Source organism: Anastrepha obliqua, chromosome 1, assembly GCF_027943255.1.
Source record: "Anastrepha obliqua isolate idAnaObli1 chromosome 1, idAnaObli1_1.0, whole genome shotgun sequence".
NCBI classification, from domain to species: domain Eukaryota; kingdom Metazoa; phylum Arthropoda; class Insecta; order Diptera; family Tephritidae; genus Anastrepha; species Anastrepha obliqua.
In genome coordinates this window covers 161353809-161373790 of record NC_072892.1, presented here as the reverse complement: position 1 = coordinate 161373790, position 19982 = coordinate 161353809, and the positions used below count along the sequence as shown (strand labels likewise).

Genomic DNA, 19982 nt, shown 5'->3' with positions numbered 1-19982 from the left:
AAACAGCTCAGATTTTGTCAACCTTAGACACCGACCCACACGTGGGCAGAAGTGTTACGCGAACTTACAAGTTTGTTTACTTGCACAGCTCTCGCTGAGTTGGCGTGAAGCCCAGCTTTCCAGGAGCAGACCGCAAGTGGTCAAGAGAATCCCCATTATCTGCCTTCGCAGGGAAATCACCTCACATGTCCCTTGTCTGGCCAGATCATCCTCTTCACAGTTTTTAGATGAACCTTACGCTGGAGAATTGGGACGCAATCGGCTGTGAAGCCAGGCATTCCCTGACCAGTTTCGAATGCACCATCAATGACCCCAGTCGAAGTAAACATTTACTTTCTTGACTGTTAGTAGCTACAAGTAACAGTTTTCAAATATCGAAAGAAGAAAAATCTAAAATTATCAGCAGCGCATTAAAGCAAACCTCATCAGCAAGCCTGCCTCTTATTTATGAAAACTGAAATTATAAAATTACCAACCCAATAATTTGTGATTTGCTTCCTTTCTTAAAGTCACAAAAACGTATTTGCCGGCATTTCATGCGCCACATGTTTGCATTTCACAGCCTGTTCATATCATAACAGCCATCAGACAATAAAACATCACGACACCCACAATGACCCACCTACTCGTGCGCCACCCAGCCCAGCCCCCAGTCTCAGATAAGTGGTAACCGTAAGCCGTCACAAGCCCATTCATTTATTCATTCATACATTTCGACACTTGGTCATTTGTCACTATTTTGGCACTCATTGTCGCCGACAGTGCCGGCCGTCTGTTCAACCAATTTGGTCGGTTTTCCTTCCTTGATTTCATTATCCTTACACCGGACCACATCAATTACGTTTTCCGCCATTTGCATACACATACATGCTTACATTACAGAAGAAGGGGAAGGGCAGGGGAAGCGAAAAAAACGGGAAAATTTGTGTTTCGTGTTTGCGTACTACGACCTTTCTTGCTATGCATGTGTGTGTGTGTATGTGAGCCATTGGCATTTTTACTTTGTCCTTTTATTTTTCATTTTTATGCTTTTGCGTAAATTTTCGCTTCATTTACATTTTTTATGGTACTTTTTGATATCATGGCCAAATAAATCACCTTCACTCGCGCATTTGCTTGTTGGCATAAAAAAACTTACTGCCGCTACAAAGCATGCTGATAGTTGATATACGTTCGTGTATGCGTAAATATGTATGTACGTAAGTGTGTATGTATTTGGTGATAGCAACTTTATTGGTTATATTGGCGGCTACAAGCGACGTATAGCCAAACTACGCTGCGAACACCACCAAACTTCCTGGCTGTCGTACAACATTTCAAGCACGAAGAGTCACATGACTTTGTACTGCCACTAACCTAATTGCCACTCCTCCTTCTCCCCATCCATTTCTCTTTATTTCCACTCGCCCTTGCATGTTTTTCCCCCGGTTCCTGTGTTCCAATGCTTTATGTGCGTGTACTTTTTTTTCTGCCCTCTCCACCACCCAGTTATCGCAACATTACCATCGACTTTTATTATTTTAGTGTTTTAATAAATAAGCGAACGAAATTTTTATGGCGTCTATAATCTTCTTTTAACTTAAATACATTTCTCAAATGAAAATTTATTAACTCGTAATACTCCAACTATCGTAGTATTTTATATGGTTTATGTGCAAATGGAATTTATTAGCGCCAATTCGGAGTTGCTCTTTAGCACTTTTGCGTCGCCTGCGTGCGTGGCTTTATTACAATGGATTTTTTAATTGTTTGTAGTTATTTTATAGCGGTGCCATACAATTTTCCCACATTTTTTTCGTAATTATTTAATTAAATTTTCATGTCTTTATTTTAATAAGTTTATGAAGAGTTGCAACACGCCTTGCTATAACCACAAAGCGCTAGTATGGCCCTGCCTAATCGATGAGATCACCGTCTGGTTTCGTAATAGTAAAGTAATACTAACGCTTACTCACTCTTAAAAAGGCGCATGAAGCTCCATTAAATCTTATTCCATTAAATCTCTGTGGCAAATTTCAGGCTGGCTACAATTATACCAGACTGAAACGCACTCAGGTTTCTCAGGTGCCATTCTGGGAGACTTAAAATTGTTAGTCCTCTACATATCTTTCTTTCTTAACAACAATATTTTCACAAGAACACTAGAAAATAGCAAATGAGGAAAGTTCACAGATTCAAGTTCCGCAGCTTTAGTTACAGATTATACAGGTTATAGCCTAAAAGGCATTCTTGGTACTGGCACCCTCCCACACGATCTCTTACGCCACCATAGCCATTTAAAATTTGGCCACTGCACCGTAGGTTACCTGAAAGGGATATCTACGGAACCAGCCTTACATGAGGATGTAGGGACTGTGGAAGAATATCTAGAGAGAAAACAATTCACTTTAGCGGCCTTTATAGATATAAAGGCTGCTTTTAATAACATGAGGGCGGAGTTGGAGGGAGGTGGAAAAACCCATCTGTCTCTGGATCTCGTACCTGCTTGGCTGCAGGGAAGTTAGTGCGGTAGCAAGAGGGGCTAAAGTCACTAGATTCGTGCACAGGGGGACGCCGCGCGGTGGTGCCCTTTCATCCCTATTTTGGCTAGTTGCTATTGACAAAGTTCTGAAAATATTAAATAAGGTTGGGGTTAAGGTAGTAGCATACGCCAATGGTATCCGGACCATTTCCCTCGTCATGGCTGAAATTTTAGAAAGGTCTCTGACTGCACTTAGACGCTGCACTGCTGTTTACTGCCTCAGAGTCAAATTTGATAAAATCGAGCATGTAAAATTTGCCCCAGTGCTGCCCTGAATGTCGTTTTGCACTTACTTGCCATCGACTTTTACTTTATTTCAATCAGGTTAAAGGAGGTTGGCCTCTGGAGACAATCTTTAAAAGGAAATTATCAGGATTAGATCGAGGGGAAAATCTGCACTGAAGCTTGCACCTCCGTCTTCACTTACGGTTCCAAGATGGAATTGGGAGTTGGCGCAGAGGTTTTCTCTAAATCAGCCAGTTTACCTATCTCCTTTAAACTGCCGAATACTGCTAGAGTTTTTCAGGCACAAGTCTCTGCAGGATCGCAAAGATGCTGAGAAAACATGGGAGCGAGAGAGATATTAAGATTTTCTCCGATAGTTAAGCCGCAATCACGGCTCTAACAACGCTATGGTGCAGAATCAAACTAGTATACTCCTGTAAGAAGGAAATCAAATATCTTCTGAAATCTTTTCTCTCAAACCTCTGATCTGGATTCCAAGACATAGAAACATAGAGGGAAATGAAATTGCTGATGAGCTTGCCCGGAAGAGGACTGAATTGATCTCCCTGACATCCTACCCGGCCATCGGCACCCCCCAACTGTTTTTAAAGGGAAACTTCACATCTTATTTCTGAGGAAATCGCAGAAAAGATGGAGATCTATTTCTTCAAGTGATATTTCGAAAACCCTTTGGCCCCAGTAAAATATACGGAGGACACAAAAAGTTCTTTGGACTCCTCGCCATTCAATTTCCAAACTCGCAGCTGTGTTTACCGATCTGTGTTTACCGATCATTGTACGATCGGCACTCACGCGAAAAAGCTAGATTTACATTTTAACCTCCATCGCAGAAACTGTGGTGACCTTTCAGAGAAGGAGACTTTAATGCACTTTCTTTGTAAATGTCCGCGTTCGACAACTAGACGATTAAGGTGACTGGGCGCTCCTTTCTTCGACAGCTTAAGGTAATGCGCCCTCCTAAATTCCATCAATCTTCTCCATTATATCAACAGCTTTGGCTGGCTGCAGATATTTTCCTGTTGGAAGTCTCATAATGGTATCAAAACGGCACTTTAGTGCTACTTGGGAAGTGTCAGAGTGATGCTTCAACCATTTCACATAACTTCTTGCAGCAGGTTAGATGTGATAAAATTTACTTTTAAATTAGCAAATTATAAAATTATCAACCTAGTGCTAGCTCTTGTTTACCACTTTTCCTGTGCGACACTAATGACAGCCGCATATCCCTACTCTGCTGACATTCACATACCTTAAAAAACAGGAAACCCTCAAAGTCTTGTTTACTTGGACTTGGGCTTGCCTCAGACGCTTTTCCATCCCATTCGCTTGTTTGCTCATTTCTAACAGTTCTATTGCTGGTTCAAGTATGATACAAACTGGAGTCGAGGTTATTTGACACTTCGGCATTAGTTGGCGCTTTTCAAGCTAATTGCTAATTGATGAAATAAAGGACTTAAAAAACAGCAACCTGGAGATGGGGGAGTCCTACGAAAAACAGATTGTGGCTTGAAAAATTCTATTCAGAAATCGCTAACCATTCCCTCATTTGCTCTAAGCTCATTTGCGCTCATTGCTCTAACCTATCCTCTCATTTTGCCAGAAAACGACGTCACATCTTGATTCAATGTCAAATTCTGTGCTGCCTGTGGAAAAAGAAATGTCGTCAGCGCTTAGACATCAGATTTCTTGATAGATTTAAATACATTTAAAAACATAAGTTCGATTGATATCTAAAACGAAAGTTCGGATTCCATTGAAACTGAGCACTAAAGAGACACTTAAGCGTGCACTTGCGTGGGAGCCACCTACCGGGTTTTACTATAAAGTAAAAAAAACAATTTGTTCATATAAAATACTTCTCGCGCTAGCGATATTTTAGTGAGAATTATCTTTGAAGCAAGCAAAAGAAAGAGTCGTACATCGCAGCAAACACAAAAAAGTGCGCTCAAACCAGCAGAAAGTGTCAAAAAGAATTCGAAAGTAAATTCACGGAAAATTATCGCCGGTAACAGTAACTACTTGGCAGGTCTTACGGCATTCACTTGTTTATTTGTCTGCTTGGCGAAAGGTCAAACTGCATACTAAAGAAGAAGAAGAAGAAGAAAAGAAGAAGAAAAAAAAAGAAGATGAAAAAAAGAAGATGAAAAAAAGAAGAAAAACTCAAAGAGGGAATTATGTAAGGAGACGCAAAAACTTTGTCACAAAATGTAGTGATAATGACCGTCATCAGACTCTTCCCGTTGAATGGTGGTAGGAGCGGTGTTGGCCGGCGAAGTGGCGCGTGCAACATAGCTAATAACTTTATTGAATTTTAATAACCTCTTTACAAAACTTGGCACGCTTCGGTGATGTAAAAGTTTTCAGCGCGCTTTTCAACGATGCGTTCAGCCTTTTTTAAGTTTTATGTTTAGTTGCTTTACAGGATACGCGCGATTGTTTCGGGTTTAATGGTGTTTTGTTTTTTGTATTTTTTTTTCAATACTTTTTTTTGTATTTCTTATGCTTTCCCTTGAATTCATAGCGAACATTTTTGTTGCTATTTAAGTTATATGGAAGTAGTGGACTTTTTTTTTTATATATTCACAGCTTTCTCATGCTTCTTTTTCTCTTTTCTTTCAACAGGGCGAGGACAGCGTCGAGTATTTTCTGGGTCTGACGCCAAGTGGCATTGTGGTGCTGCGCAACAAGACGACAGTGGCTCATTACTATTGGCCGCGTATTGCCAAAGTTTACTACAAAGGACGCTACTTCATGCTGCGGATAAGCGATAAAAATGTAAATGCGCCAACAGTTTTTTGCAAAAAAAAGCAAAAAAAAAATACAAATATAAATAAATAAAAAATATTCATTGCATCCATACCCACATACACGCACATAACTATACATTTACACACACATGCCCACAAACGCTATTTAAAGTAGTTCCACTTATAAATTCAATTTCTTTATGGCACTCCTTGAAACGCTCAATGCGGCTTGGCTTACTTTGCGAAATTCTTCTTTTTTGCGATATACAAAAAAAAAAATACAAAAACAAAACAGAAGCACGAAAGAAAGAAACAACAAAATATCAACGCATTTACGAGTATATTAAATGCGTCTCCGGCTTTGCCAAAGTGTCAAGGCATTTCACGCTCGACATAATGCGCTGAAAAGCCCTAAAAGCGCGCTGTTTACACCACTGGAGGTGCGTACCACCAATCTGAAGGCTGCGTGAAATGCGAATATCCTCAGCATTTGCTTGACTTTACATCTCAAACGGAGAAGTACTTGAAAAATATTTCTTGAATGGGATTTCTTTGCGCCAAAAGCATTCATTTTGAATTGCTCAAAAGGAAAAAAATTGAATTGAAAAGCTTAGCTGGCTGAGCCCATACAAGAAGTAACGCACACACTCACACCTACTTATTTGAAAGCTGTGGAGATTTAATATGCACTCATCCAGTTATTTACATGCATAGGCGAAATGTGGGTTGCCTGAAAGGCACTCAGAATTTGTAAATGCATCGAGGGAGGCGCGCACATACCTCAAAAGCTATTGAAAATTTGACTCTTATTTTGTGTAAATCCGTTAGACTAATATGTACGAGGGCTGCCTTGTATATTTTGAATCGAATAATGAAAATTCAGTAAAATAATAAAGAAAATTGCTTTAATGTGAGTCAAAATATTATACTGCTCCTTGGAAGTCAATGCACTTCCGCATTCGCTTGAACCAATTTTCAAATCACTTTTGCCACGCAGAAGTGGATATCTGCAAAATGAGATATTTAAAGGCTTCAACAGCTACTTTAGGTGACCCATTGGAATCATTGGGGCGCTTTTCGAACCACTCCTACTCTAGCGCTTAATGTAATGTTAAATGTGGTATCTGTAAACGCCACGGGCAAAACTGCGGCTGTATGTACCGCAATCGGGACGAGAGTCTCGGGCTTCAGGCTGGACCTCACTTACGAACACTCAAGTACCCTAAAAAATTTTGGGTTCATCATCCGGACAACGGATGAGTGTACATATACCCACGTTTAGTCCAAACGAAAATTTCGCCACTCACATTCCATCAAAAGACGAGTGGACGGGTTGCACGCCCGGGACCAGAACTTGGTGAGCCTGTTCACGGATGGCTCGAAGTTGGACGGAAGTGTTTGTGGAGGAGTATTCTGCGAAGAGCCCCCACCAGACACAAACTCAGGTTACCGTAGTGTGTTCCAAGCAGAGTTAGCCCCAATCAAAGAAGCAGCTGATTGATTGATTAAGAAAGTAAATATTTACTCCGCGAGTCAAGCGGCATTTAAGATCCTGTGCTCAATTATGGTGCATTCGAAAAGGGTCAGAGTTTCACTTTCGATTGCATCCAAATTCTTTGACATAAGACTCATCTGGGTTCCTGGTCACAGCAACATTGCGAGAAACTGCAAAGCAGACGAGCTGGCTAGACAAAGGACCGCGAAAGGTTATCCCCTTGACATCCCGCGCTCTACTCCTGGCTTCGAGTCAACTCAGTGGGCGCTGGACAAGTACACAAACTTTTAAGGTCACGAAATCCTTCCGGCCAGGTGTAGATCGGAGGCGTTCGAGGAATATTCCGAGAATAACAAAACCTCAGTGCTCAAGCTTCGTGGATATCCTCATGGGGCATTACCCGCGAGGTATGCATGCCGTGAGGCCTGGAATTACTTCAAGTCCTTTTTGCGTCTGCTGTATGGAGAATAGGTGGAATCATCTCCGTACAAAGCGGCTAGTATAACCGCAGATTGGTACCGCTCATAATCCACAAATACTCAAGCACATCCTCCTTCCCCCCACCGTCTACTACTTTTTTCCTACCGGTTTCCTTCACCTCTTTCCCTTGCAATAGTATCAGAAAGAATGAAATAAAATTCTTCGTCCAAATGGATCAACTTTCTTGTCAACCATTATAACGTAACCTAATTTAGGTGCTGATGTTGACCTCGCGTTTTATTTTTGCAGTTCGGGAACAAAAAGAATACATTGGTCGGTTGACCCATTAATTCGATATATTAGGTGCTTTAAAACTCTCTTCTGTGAGCCAATAAGTGAGAGCTCGTATAGCCTTGGTGAAGGATGATTCGTCTTCGGCGATTGGGTTTACTTAATTAACCAAAAACTTCGGTTAAACAAATGGTTGTGTACCACTCAGAATTGACTATTTTAAGTTTATCTAGTGGCAAATTTGCGGCATGACCAGATTTTCCGGAAAAAATCGGCGACCATTAGTTTTGAGGTGCCTCCTCCACGAACAACTTTGGTTGGACTAAGCTCGTTTTGGAATGATTGCTGTTTTGTTTCCGCTTATTTGCATTCATCCGAAATTCGGCCCCTTCAAGCTAAAGCTTCTTTACACTAAACTCGATTGGGCTATAAAACAAGATTTTTGGAAAAATTCTGTTTAATTTTTTTTTTTTAATTTTCAATGAAAACTTGTTAAATTGTAATGAATCCTTTTATTTAATTTTAATAAAAATGTATTTAATTTATTTAATACACTCATACACTCCTTTCTGAAACAATCATTTACCTCTCCTCTCAACAACTTTTCCTTTTGCTCTTTCTCCCCTCACAGAACGAGCTCAGCACTTATGGCTTTGAGACGCCGCGCAAATCCGCCTGCAAACATTTGTGGCGCTGCTGTGTAGAGCATCACGCCTTCTTTCGCATGGTACGCATTGCTCCATTACCAAATTCGCAGTCGAATAATTCGGATTTATTTCAACTTGGTTCACGTTTGCGTTACAGGTGAGTGATAAATAGTCTGGCACGATTACAGCTAAAGGCAGCCTTGGCAAATGCATTTACAAGATAAGTTGCAAGTATTTATTGGTATTTACTAAGTAGTTAATGGTATGTACGTTGACAAGCTGCCAGTAAGGTGGCGCTTAATAGAATGAAATGAGTCATTACATGGATTATACAGAAAATACTTTTACTCAAAGCTTTTGAAGAGCATTACTTTCTAATGATGGAGCAAAAGTTCTCAATTAAATATTAAATTACAGTGGCAAAAAATTGCAATAGATAATCATTCACTGCAAGCAACTACTTTCATTTCTACTTTGTATGTATATATAATATGATTTCTAAAGCTTTTCGTACAATAAAAAAAATTATATTGTGCGAGAAAAAAATTGTGTTAATGTGGTCGCCCATCAACGTCTTCAACGGATGAAAACGTCGACAAAGTCAAGGAAATGGTGCTGGAAAACTATGATTTAAGTTTGAGACAGGTAACTCGTGACCTTAGCGTGTCTGACGAATTAATTCGCAACATTTTACACCATCAATTGGGCATGAGACGCGTGGCTGCTCGACTCGTTCCAAGAGAGTTGAATTTCTTAAAAAAAATTCATCGCAAGAAGGTGGCTGAAGACATGCCTGAGCAAGTGGATTCAGACCCAACGTTAACAGGTGATGGGACGTAGGTATATGAGCTTGACATGCAAACCAACCAACAGACACTGAATGGCGCTATCCACATGAGCCAACTCCCAAGAAACCACATCAAAGTCGGTCAAAAGTGAAAGTCATGCTACTCGTTTTCTTTGATTATCATTTCATTGTGCACTCGGAATTAATTCCAAATGATTCTACGATAAATAAAAAATATTATTTGGAAGTTATGCGGCGTTTGAGAGGGAATTGTGAACTCTTTTTTTGACCAAAAATTCGAAAAATATCACCGAACAACCACCGTATTTATCGGATTTAGTCCCCTGTGCCTTTTTTCTTTTCTCAAAACTTAAATTACCACTCCGCGGACACCGCTTTGAGTCGATAGAGGCCATTAAGGAGACTTCACTGAAGGAGCTGAACGAGTCCTCTTCAAACGCGTTTAAAAGGTGCTTTGCTGACTGGACTAATCGTTGGCATATATGTATTGTTTTGAATGGAGCCCATTTTGAAGGCGCCAAAATAAAATTTAATGATTAAACAATTATTTTGCGTTTTATTCAATAATTCCCATACTTTTTTGACAGTCAAGTAGACAAGAACTGGGTATTCGTAATTTTGTTTTAACTCTCAAAAATGTTGCTTAGGCCGAAAAATCAATTTGTTAAGCATATACTTGTAGCTTTATACTTATTTATTTAGTAAAAGAGTTGTAAAATGTGGCGCAAAATTAACCACCTTATCATAGGACCCAAATTGGGGAACATCAGAATTCGTTTTAGAGGTATGGTTCCTTCGGCAAAGCTTCTTATTTTGATCCCTAGAATATGATTTTCACAGAGCAATGGGCGATTTTTTTGCCCCACAAATCGGCCCGGCCTACTGCTGATATATTAGCTGCTGGCCTTGATATAAGCCGCTTGCTGAATCAATTTGACCTAACCTTACCTAGTTTTTTAAGTTTAAAAAGTTTCTTCAATGTTATCAATTTTTAAGTGAACCTCTAAAATGTAGTTCTTTAACTGAAGTTTTATTACCACCTACCTAATTAGTAAATTTTATGATTAACATAAATTCATATCTCAAGCGAATGTGCTACTAAGTATGTAGAAACACTTGAGAAGTTTCCATCCTGTCCACTCAAACGTAGCCAAGTCATAAAAAGAAGTTGCCATCCCAACAAGCAGCCTCCTGGATAGCAGCTCATCAACGATTTTAATTTGATCGTTGCCCTGTGCCGGCAAATATACGCTAGTTTTATTACCAATACACACACATGACCGATTACAATTGCATATATATAGACATATATCTCGGCATGGTTGTATGTAACCATATTTATTTAGGTGGCTGTAATGCGGGTCTGTTATCAAATTGCCTCTCCATACAAACTCGTAGTTGAACATGTGAACAGCCTCACTCATTAAAACTGTATAGAAAGTCGAAATAATTAAAAAAATTACAAATGAGCCAATTAACAACTCCATCATACATACGTGTAGCTATACACAGTGAACACACATACACACACACACTCCCTATCGCTTTCATCTTTAGAGGCATTAAAAAATCTTAGCTCGTCCACTCAGCTCCGCCATAACGACTCGGACTTCAGCACAATCGTTCGAATAGAGCCTTCATTAATGACCTTCATTTCGCAGAACTAACCAAGTGCAAGCAAACTTCTGCTCACAAACATACAGCCACTTACACATATGCGTTATGTATTATATATGTAAATGTTGATACGAACATTTGATGATGAATTGAGTGGGTAAAAATGTTTGCAAACTCGTTTTTTATTCATCTTTCAATTCTGCGTGGCAAATGCTTGCATGTAGCCTACATCCTCAGACTAATTATAGAAGAGTCTAATAAAAATGTGTGTGTGTGGCTACACCTATGAGTGTTTCTGTGCCACTTGAGACCATAGCTCACCACTACCATAACGATGGCGGGTGGCGCAAGAAGGTGGAGGAGAGCAATAAATTTGTTGGCAACAACGTTGGCGCTGAACTTTATGATTTTACACTTGGCTAACAAATTTAGCCAACTAATAAAAGAATCTGCGAAGGAACGTGCAAGTACGTCATAAAAGAGGAAATAATGAAAAAAGAGATTGTAAAGTAAAAGTAATGCAGAATAATAAAAATGTGAGACGACAATAGCACCAACCGAAGCAGGAGTAGAACTAAAGAGCACCAAATAAAAGAGTAGAAGTATTCTAACTTATAAAAATAATTTTACAGATAGATGTGGAGTTTCAGGAACTCCATGAACTATTACAATTTTTTCTGGCAATATAAAATCCATGGCCACCATAGTTGGGTAAGCCTAGCCGAGTGATTAAGATTTGGCAGGTAACAAATTCGATACCCGCTAAGGGCATCAAACACTAAATGAGCATCAGCAGGCAAACGCAAACCTCTGAGCCAATGTCTACCATATTATTTCAAATTCCGGCCGGATCTCTTGCCGCATTTCAAGTCGACTGCAAACTGGTTGAGGAAAAAATATTACCTCCTTTACCTTTGCGTGCACCACTAAGGCGAGATGCGCACCTATCCAATAGCTGCGTTGGAGCGGGTTCTCGAACCAGCACCACTTCTTACAGTTATTTAGTAGTCAGCCAAGCATTCCTTATTTAAAATGACTAAAGAAGACTTTCTTCTCCGTGCATAGAACATCAATATGAAATAAAATAATTCTAATAGCGGTCGCCCCTCGACAGTCAATGGCAAACCACCCTGTCATGAGAAAGCTCCTCATGTTCGGAGTCAGCTTAAAACTGTAGGTCCCTTCATTTTTGTGGAACAACATCAAGATGCGTGCCACAAACAGCAGGAAGAGGAGGTCGTCCAAGTGCCCAAAAAGTGTGTAGCGCCAATTATATAAATGAAAGATGGTTTTGGAAATAGTAAAATGATATCATCCAAAAATAGGGTATCGTTGAGCTGCAGCAGCCGCTTATCCAACTCTCCAGAGATTACATCACAAGGGTTATAGTATTTGAGAAGAGATTCAGAATTCAAATAGACTTCAAGGTGAATTGGAGTACCGCTTTCTTTGAAATGAAACTCCAAAAGTGTATTCGGAACTGATATATTGACGGCTCGAAAATATTCCAAGGCATAGATGCTAAGATTTATGGTCCCTAAGCAAAGCTGGCCGCCGTAGCCGAATGGGTTGGTGCGTGATTACCATTCGGAATTCACAGAGAGATCGTTGGTTCGAATCTCGGTGAAAGATCAAAAATTAAGAAAAAGCGGTCGCCCCTCGGCAGGCAATGGCAAACCTCCGAGTGTCTGGAGGACGTCGTGAGTAATAAGTTCAATTGCCAGTTACATTTGTCTGCTGTTCGTCTTGCTGCATTTTATCAATGCGCTATTTATTCTTGCTGTTGTGCTCGTCTAGCATCTTTGCAGCGCCTGCAATCAATGTTGCGAAGTTCCAAGATAATCCGTGTTGCAAAGTTTGCACCGCTCTCCACTTTTCATCCAATTCAAACATGTGTGGGAGTAGATTATTGGGTGTTACAAAGTCACAAGTTTTGTTTGCTAGGCTGAAAAAAAAAATCGATGACACATTCTTAATTAATATGAATGTCATTATCGTATGACGCAGAAAGAAAAAATTGAGCTCGATTTTTCCCTAATTTTTAAGCTTTCTCGAATTGTTTCCACATATTAAAAAATTGAAATTTCCAGTTTTTCGTGCTTCATCCAATAGAGATACTCGTATATTTAAAGAATATTCATGATAAACTTCAAGAAAATCGGTAGATTAGAACTTGAGATATCGTGCCGACCGCATCGAAAGAAGTAGTTTCGAGAAAAACCGTTTAAAGTTCGCCGTCCGCTCAAACCAGTCTAGCGGTTGTGTCACTAAAATAATTTTGAAAAATCTATTTAAGGAGATATTTTTGAATACTTAAACTATCGAATTTTGAAAAAAAAATGTTTCGATATTTATAAATTTCTAGACTAGAATAGGAGGTATTCTACAGCAGATCCTACTGCCCTGAAACCAGGCCTAAAATCTTAATGCACTTAATGGCTAATATTGCACAACTAAAGTCCTGCACATTGTCGTTTTCATTGGGGAAGGATTTTTACGTGGCGGGTCTCAAACCCAGCGCACAACCAGATACTTCGCATTCCACTTCCGTTAGCTCGCTGTTCGCAAGAGGATACTTGGACTAAGGCCGGAAGTTGTGAGTTGCTTGAACCGTATGCAGAAGAATTGTCCTGGCCACTCGCCTAGGGACTGGCACACGAAACCTTCACCCAAAGAAGGAAACGACTGGTTTGTTTGTTAAACTCGGCCGAAATCGCGTAAATGGGTAGCGCGCCAATCAAGAACAAGAAAAGGGTCCTGCGAATTTATGTGGTAGTAAAATTAGATTCACAATTTCCTTTTTGCTAAACCTTAAACATTAAAATTATCATATAAACTAAAAAGAAACTCTGCACTGGCATCAGAACCTTCCGGCTGGTATAATTATTATTTAGCTTTTGCGCGTTCTATGCAAATATTTTAGAAAATTAGGCGGAAACCACTTAAATAGCGACATTGGCTAAAATAATTTCGTATTTTTCCCCACTTTGCGATTTTTGCGGTTTACTCAACTGTAGTCCTAACAAAGAAAAATTTGTTGTTATACAAATATTTATAATTTCAGTTGTTGCACAAACCTGAGGTTTTCGCTTCATTGCCACTTCAAGGTAGAAGGGCAAACTAATTTTGAAAATAAAACAAAAATAAGAGAATTAGTGTTGAAGCTTTTATGGGTGCACACAAAAGTAAAAACTTACGAGCCATTGTAAATACATGCACACACACATACTAGTATATGTGCATTAAGCCAAGTAGTATACGCCGCGCCATGATGAATGCCTGTCCCAAGCCCTATGGCAATTTTCTATGCTGATTTGATTTGCTGCACTTCCTCTGATTCTCTGATGCCTGGCACACACACGCACGCACACACAAATACTCGTAAAACGGGCGTTTGGACCAAAGATGAATAGCTTTGGCTGACTAAGTGGCAATAAGCCAAGAGGGGCATTCTTTAATTTTTTTCTTTTCTATTTTTTTAGCGCTGGCTTGTGTTCGTTGATTGTTTGTGGCTTTTTACGACATTCGCCACGACAAGGTTACTTGGGGTGCGACTCATTTGTCTGCAGCCACGGGCGTGCACTCAGCAGATACCGGGAGTGCTGACTCGCCTGATGGCTTAGCGTCCAAGTTTTTACGATCGCAAACATTATATGTTTTTGCCTTGTTTTATTGTCATGCGGATTGTTTCGCGTTCATTACGTTTCAGTTCCTTCAAAAATATAAAAAAATAATAATAATAAGAAAAAGTACAACAAATCAAAAAGTAAACGCTTTAGAACATTTTCTAGCTCAAAAACCATGTGATGTGTAGACGTACATAGATACATTCTCGTGATTACAGTTTGTGAAAAAAAATCGTATAAGGTGAACGCATTTTGTTTGACGCTTTCGTAAATAAATAAATAAATAAATAAATTGCTGGCTTAATTTTTTTAATCAATTTTAATTAACGATATACCGAGTTTAAAAAATTCAGATGGGAGTATTTATTATTATTAAATATAAAATGGCTATTTGTACACTACGACCTAAAAAGATATACTGTGCAGCCACGTACCCTACTCAAAGGGCTTTAAACTATTAATAAATCCTAAAACTGCTGTAGGTTTCATTTCTACCAGGAGGTTTGGATCTATAACTCCGCTGCCCAGATAATTTAGTCTGCGTTGTGCCACTGCTGGGCAGTCGCATAGAAAATGTTCTGGTGTTTCTTGCACCTCTTTACAGAGTCTACAAGAATCACATTCTACCAGAACAATTTTTTTTATGTGGAAAATAAGTATACAATGTCCTGTTCCCGGTCACAGCGGCATAGAGGGAAACCGCTGGGCCGATGAGTTGGCCAGATAGGGAACCCTTGAGACGGCTTCATCGCAATATGAAACGATTGGAGTTCCCATAAAACCTTTGATCTGCTACTGGAAAGATGGGCCTCGCGACAACTCAGCGAGCACGCGGCTAGTGCGCAAACATGCAAAGTCGCGAGGTCCTTCTGGCCGCGGTTAGAGCGGGGGCCAAAGCCACAGCTATCGAATTTTGTAGGTATCCTCACCGGACACTGTCCGTTAGGTGTTCATGCGGGGGGGCTTGGCATTGCGTCAAGCCCTTTTCGCAGAAGCTGGACGAGATGGAATCATCTCAGCACCTTCTCTTCAGCTGCCCTGCTCTCATCGGGCCAAGGTTTAAACATCTGGGCTCTCACTTTTTCGCTACACCAGCGGATATTGCGGGCTTAAATATCACACATCTGGTGAAAATTATCAGCACCTTGAAGCGGTTGACATAAAGATAAATCGCCACTCGGTGGTAGTAATTCTCATATTATCTAACCCAAGCCCTGAATTCTGTTTCGTTCCTTCCCCTTTCCTGTTTCCCTCCCCTCCTCCTGTATGGTATGGACAAATTGGTTCCTCGCAAGGGCAGCCATTTAACCTAACCTGTTAAGAGTTCAGGGTAAAATTTTATGTAATTTTTGCTGAGGCTTAGGATTGCCTCCACCTTTATGTGTTCTGGATCAATGAGTCTTTCCCATTTGGGCTCTTCAGTACTCGATTAAGCCTCGTTGTTTCCGCTCTCATAAAAAGACACTTTAGAAGCTGTTGTTTACCCCCCTACTTGATGCTAGATTTTCGACAATTTTAAAACACTCTCAGATCAAACTTAATTAATATGAAAAGCTATCTAGGGATTTTCCAGCTGCCTGACTGTCAAAGAGAATGTTGATATTGACACCGCGTGTGACTCTACGAAAACAGGATCTGGCACATAGTTTTAAGACTCCTGAAAACTCGGAGTCGTTTTTCTCATTGCAACTGTCTTCTTGAAGTGTGGTCCGCTCCGACACTGTAGTCTTCTATTTCGGGCCCATCAATAAGCCACACCTATGCGTCATTATTTCTCCACACTGAGCGTTCACTGATGACTAACTTGAAATTCTTGGAGAATTTTAGTTTTCTTTCCACCTTATCACAGACCGTCAGGCTCGGAGAATTCAGGATTGAGCCCAGAACTCTTACATACCCTGTAAGATTGCCTTCTTTAAGATGAAATTGATTAGGAAGCCTTATGACTGCACTAACTGCCGACCGTTTGGCTACAAGATGGACTAGAATGAGTCCAGTGACCATTCCTAAATCCATTGTGGGGCAAGTTCGCATTGCTCCCATTGCGCTCAGACAGGCTATTCTGTATGCCTTGTTACTTTTGGCCACTATACCAAAGCGGCGTACGGGATCATTGACACTATTTGTGTCTTATAAGGTGAGAGTATTTTTCATTTTCGTTTCAAATTGTCCGGAAAGTATTTTTTCCCACTGCCTCTAGTTGGTTCTGGGAATCCATGTTTTAACATTTATTAATTTGCTTAATACTTAAGGGCGAAAATCGGTACCATGCTTTTTACAGCCGGACATTAGCGCAACATAAGTTAAGACTGCAGATTCTACAACCGAATGACTCCTTTTCAGGTGATCCTAGTCATCATAATCATCATAGCAATTACAGCTCGCGGTGAGCCAGTTCTTCCTTCACAATCACGCTCCATACGACTCGGTTCATTGTGTCGCTTCTGATAAGGCGTAAATCTGCATCAACATCTTCTGCCCATATTCCAGGTGGTCTTCCACGCTTTCCACTGCCCATAATAAGAGAGTTGAAGGTATTTTTTGTATTTCTATTGTCGTGAATTCTGAATAAGTATCCAAACCATCTCAGCCGCTAAGTTTTAGCGAAACGCGCAATATTTCGACCGGATATCAGCTGTTCGATTTCATCAATGTATCTGCCTCTGTAAGATCCACCAGCTTCCCTTACCGATTGAAATATGCTTCTGAGGATTGATGCTTAAGCGGAGAAGGTAGTTATTTACACTAGATTTTCATATTCATTTTTGAAAAATACCTCAGATTTTTAGTATTTTACTTTCCTTTTAATTGCATAAACTATACTCAGTAATGCCTGCTAGTTTCATAATGGGATTCCCACCACATTTCGAGTTACAGTGAAACCTCCATATAACGGATGTGGGTATATGTAGAATTTAGGGGTCGGCTTTTCAAATTTTTCGTCATATCCTCGGTATTTACTGTCGGATCTTAAAACCTAATATGCAGATGTTTTTGTTCCGAGTAGGTACACTTTTTGTTTGTTCCAAAAATCATTGACCTCAAGCAGGTTTCTCATTTTAGTATACGGCGTACTTTTCTTGTTAGGAGAAGCCTAATCCACATAAATCTCTTAGAGGTTAACATGATGTGATCTTAAAAAGTCCAAATAAGTAAATGCTTCATTTTTCATTGGGAAGGGTTTTTACGTCCCAAACCTAGCCCAAGCCAGATATCTTGTTTTGTTTTGCCTTCTCACATTAACTCGCTCTCAAACGGATATTCGGGAGCTGGCCAGAAGGTACTTGAACTAATCCCAAAAATTATGAGCTCATTGAACCGTATGCAGAAAGATCGTCTCGGCCATTTCCAAGTAAATGGATATCAAATACTTTCACCACTTGTGTGGACTGCTACACACAGAGCCATCTTGTATCTCGACGAACAAAACCAACACTTTATGAGGCTATCCTCATGCACGTCTTATCGTATGGCGTAGAAGCTTGGACGATGACAACATCCGATGAAGCGTTCCTTGAAGTGTTTCAGAGAAAGATACTGCGGAAGACTTTTACGTTGGTGACGATACTCGTCGGCAATGGAACAATAACATAAGCAGTACGAGTTTTACGGCGACGTAGGCATAGCGCAACGAATAAACATCCAGCGGCTTCGATGGCTAAGTCTTATCGTCCGAATGGATACAAACATTCCAACTCTGAAAATGTTCAATGCGGTACCAGCCAGTGGTAGCAGAGGAAGACTAGGACCTCCTCTGCGTTGGAAAGATCAGGTAGAGAAGGATTTGGCTTCCCTTGGTGTTTCCAACTGATTAGGATGAGAAAGAAACGACTGGCGCGCTTTGTTAAACTTGGTCGAAATCGCTTAAGCGGTTATCGCGCAAATCAACAAGAAGAAGATAAATAAATGTATGACCTCATTTGAGAAATATAACTAAATTTGACAAGGTCCTACCATATCAGGGCTTATATGTATCTCGTAATAGAATGTCATAGGCTAACCTCCTCCTAATATTTATTGTGTGAGTCTTGATGTTTCTCCTTCTCAAATGAAGCGACCTACAGTTTTATGCCGCCTCCGAAGGAAAGATAGATTTTTGTAGGGAGCTTTTTCATGGCGAAAATACAAAAATAGTAATTAAAAATACACTGACTAGAAAAGAAAAATTTTCCATCATTCGGTGTTTCTTGCACAGGGTTTGACACGCGTGCACGCCCGAATGATAGTCACGCATCAACCCTTTTGGCTACGGCAGCCGCAAATTTTCTGTGTAATAAATAAAAATATTTCTATTATAGAGGAAGGATTACAATTTCAGCCATGCCTGAATATGGGACACATTTTTGAGAAGAAGAAAAAATTTACAAATTAAAATTCTGCATTATGATTAATTACAAAAAATAGTATTTTTAATAAGCCAGCAAAACTATTCGCAAACGAAAGCGTATACGAAATTTGTGCACTTGTAAAAATACTTTCTTGATCTACTGTGCATATGCCTAGGCATAAACTGTATGTTGAATTGTTATTTCATTTATTTTTATAGTTTATTTTCCTAAATTTTTCACCCAACCTCATTTATTTCGTTCTATGTACTTCAACATGATGCCGCACTCATACTCCTGCATTTGCCAATCAACCCAACCCGTAACAAATATGGATTGATTTGTTTTTATTTTCAACCAACCATTCGCCCAACCACTACCAACCAACAAACCCATCAAACAACCACTCAACCAACCAACCAACTTGCCAACTTATCATTTGTCCACCACGTTCAGCAACCGTTCGGAGAAGCAACCATCGTCTAAGGATGCCCTCGGTTTGGGTCGCATACCGCCGGCATTCACACGTGTCCCTTCGAAACGCCAGCCAAGACGCTTGATTGATGACTTTCTGAGCGGCAGTAAAAGCGCCAATAATACACAGAACGGCATAGGGATCGGTCATAACAGCAGCAGCGTCACCGACGGCGGTGGCTGCGGCAACCACAATGGTGTTGGCGTTGGAGCGGGAATGCAAACAGCCAGCTTGATGCCAAAGTAAGTTTATCCTATGCACCTAGCACACAAACGCGCGCACACGTATGCACTCGCACACATACCTATGTATGTATATTCACGTATATGCATGTGAAAGTGTGGTTCAAATATTTTTAGCCCTTTTACATAACTGTTTTTATTGCACATTTATTTATTTATTTGCGATTTTGAACTTTTTTTTTCTTCGCTTTTATTGAATTATTGTATCCTTTTTCTACTGATTTCCGGCGGATGCGTCTTTATTGCGGTTCCAGCAGCAAACTTTGAGCTACACATATTCTTACACACACACACTTGCAGCATAATTTATTTTACTTTTTCGCTGTCCGCGCGAAACCACCAATAAAATAGTCGTTTGATTTATTTTTCAACGCCGCCGTTGCCGCAAAGTGTGATTTCGATGTGGTTTTGATTTTACGCTTTTTTGGTATTTCATTACCATCGCCATTGCAATCAAATATGTTCCAAGTTGACTGGCTGCTTTGCTGCCAACTAATGGTGGCACATTTGTCATGCAGACAG

The 19982-nt window shown here is 40.1% G+C and overlaps 1 protein-coding gene across 1 annotated transcript in view; it reads left to right on the top strand.

Moving 5' to 3' along the window:
- Positions 1-19982, top strand: part of LOC129239263 (hornerin) — a 189755-nt gene that overhangs the window by 102432 nt on the left and 67341 nt on the right. The window contains exons 6-8 of the mRNA XM_054874635.1: positions 5390-5542; positions 8352-8524; positions 19200-19460. Coding sequence (XP_054730610.1) covers positions 5390-5542; positions 8352-8524; positions 19200-19460 — 587 coding nt within the window. The remainder of the gene's footprint in view (positions 1-5389; positions 5543-8351; positions 8525-19199; positions 19461-19982) is intronic.